This window comes from Olea europaea, unplaced genomic scaffold (assembly GCF_002742605.1).
Source record: "Olea europaea var. sylvestris unplaced genomic scaffold, O_europaea_v1 scaffold1352, whole genome shotgun sequence".
Lineage (NCBI taxonomy): Eukaryota > Viridiplantae > Streptophyta > Magnoliopsida > Lamiales > Oleaceae > Olea > Olea europaea.
Genome location: NW_019231018.1, coordinates 209,349 through 211,322, shown reverse-complemented (window position 1 = coordinate 211,322; position 1,974 = coordinate 209,349). Strand labels below are relative to the sequence as shown.

At 39.7% G+C, this 1,974-nt stretch overlaps 1 protein-coding gene across 1 annotated transcript in view; it reads right to left on the bottom strand.

The window, feature by feature from the left end:
• Positions 1-1,645, bottom strand: part of LOC111375252 (putative MO25-like protein At5g47540) — a 5,864-nt gene extending 4,219 nt beyond the window's left edge. Inside the window, exons 1-3 of the mRNA XM_022998053.1 lie at positions 1,151-1,645; positions 572-733; positions 234-352 (exon numbers count right to left, since the gene is read on the bottom strand). Of these exons, the coding sequence (XP_022853821.1) occupies positions 234-352; positions 572-733; positions 1,151-1,270 (401 nt within the window). The 5' untranslated portion in view covers positions 1,271-1,645. The remainder of the gene's footprint in view (positions 1-233; positions 353-571; positions 734-1,150) is intronic.
• Between the last annotated feature and the right edge of the window lie 329 nt (positions 1,646-1,974).

The following is a 1,974-nucleotide window of genomic DNA, read 5'->3' as shown; positions in this document are numbered from 1 at the left end:
TGTGGGGGGGGGGGGGGGGGGGGGTGAACAACATAGAAGTATTCCAGTCTCTACACCCTGTCTCCAATGAAGAAAAGAAAATGCAAACAGAATATTTTTCTGCTAATGTCCTTCTAATCTACTATGGGAATGAATTGATTTTCCTATTCTCCAAGTTCCCAAAGATATGTAATATAGAGAAAGTTAATTCAACAATTCACAGCCAAGAAAGACATCTTGACATGCCTGCTTACCCTGCTATCAAGGTATCCATTAGATCAATGTTCTTTTCCAAGTAATCACAAGCGATCAGTCGTGACTGAACCTGTTGCCTCTGCAGATTTGCAACAACCTGAGTAGCATCTTTGCGGGTCTGCATAAGTATATCTTTTATTAGTCATCACAATTATCCTTATCAGTCATCACAATAAAGCAACTACATATTGTGAATGTAACTTGAACAACATACACACTAAGAATAAGAATGGCCATTAAATCACTCTCATCAGTCAGTCAAAAAATTAATAGAAACTATAGCTTCGTAGTATTCTACTAAGTCTTTGTGCTCAGTTCAGAAATCATAGAACGTTACTTCTAGATTTAACTTGGGCAGACATGTAATTAGGAGGCGTAGAGTGTTCTCTCTGAAAAACTCCTGAGTCAACTGTGTGCAAGCTTCTGAGACGGGCTCAGATTCACTGTCGCCGTAAAGTATTGACTTCAGATCTCGGATGTGTTTGCTCAACTCCATCATCTGAAGAGATAAAAAGGTATAAGACTGATTGAGCAACGTAAGAGCTAAAATTAGCGGTCTTAATATGCTAATATATTTCCACTTGGCATGGCAATATGCATCAAACAGTGCAAAGTTAAACTTCATAGCACATTGGACGGTTATATTTTCCTTATCCTAATGATATTAAAGCCAATAAAACTTCTCACTCCGTTTAACAAGATAAATTCGTATCATGAATACACAAGATCTCAGTAGAATATAGGCTATATTTTTTTGCATTCATAGGAGAAAAGAGCACAGAAAACAACGCAGCATGACACCTAGAAAGCATCCACTTGATTCAGATTCAAACTTTTTCATGATGTGTAGATGAAAACTAGATCAATGAAAACGAATAATGCGGGCAAGAAAACAAGAATTAATCGAATCGAGAACCTTCTCTTCGCGCTTGCTTTCTTTAGTATCCGTCCCGCGATCGGCCAAGATAAGGAGATCACGTGTCTGGCGAACCAGGTCAGCGGGGGTCTTGGGCTTCGGCTTGAATAGCGCCTTCATCTTGGCGTTGTCACTACCACCGTCAGTGTTTTCCGGCAGCGGGAGCCTCCTGACCACCGCCTGCGACGCCGAGGCAGCCTGCGCCGCCGGCTGGCCGCCGGTTGACAAACACCCTCCTATTTTTCCTAACTTTTTCCTCCCCCTACCAACTTCAAAGATCACTATAACTAATTCACTTCTACTCTGTAACTTAGGCTTTCAAATTGGTGCAAATTTTACCAGAATTCTGCGGTTGCTGCCTAGGACGATTCGAATACTAATTTATATAGGTGAACTCAGGTAGTGGGTCAGTCCCTGATTTGTGCAATTTATCGTGTGTTCGTAATGGAGTATGAAACGGATGGAACAGAGCAGATGGGAGCTAAATTTTAGGGAAATGCTACATGTACATTGTGTATATAATGGGTTACATTTCGATTTTCCATTGGAATCCACGAATATTTTGTTATAAGTGGGTAGGAATGATAATTTGAACCGTTAAAATCGAAAATTACGGTTAATCCAACCTATTGGAGCGAAAAAAATGAACCGATAGTGTAATAGGACGGATATGGTATTTGATTTTAATGAATCGATTCGAGACAGTGCGGGTATGAAATTTATGTCATCGTCTCGAGCCAAACCGATTGCCCGCTAAATTTATTTTTTTCCATCTAAATAGTAATCCAAGGCAAAACATGTATAAAAATATATATCTAATTTTA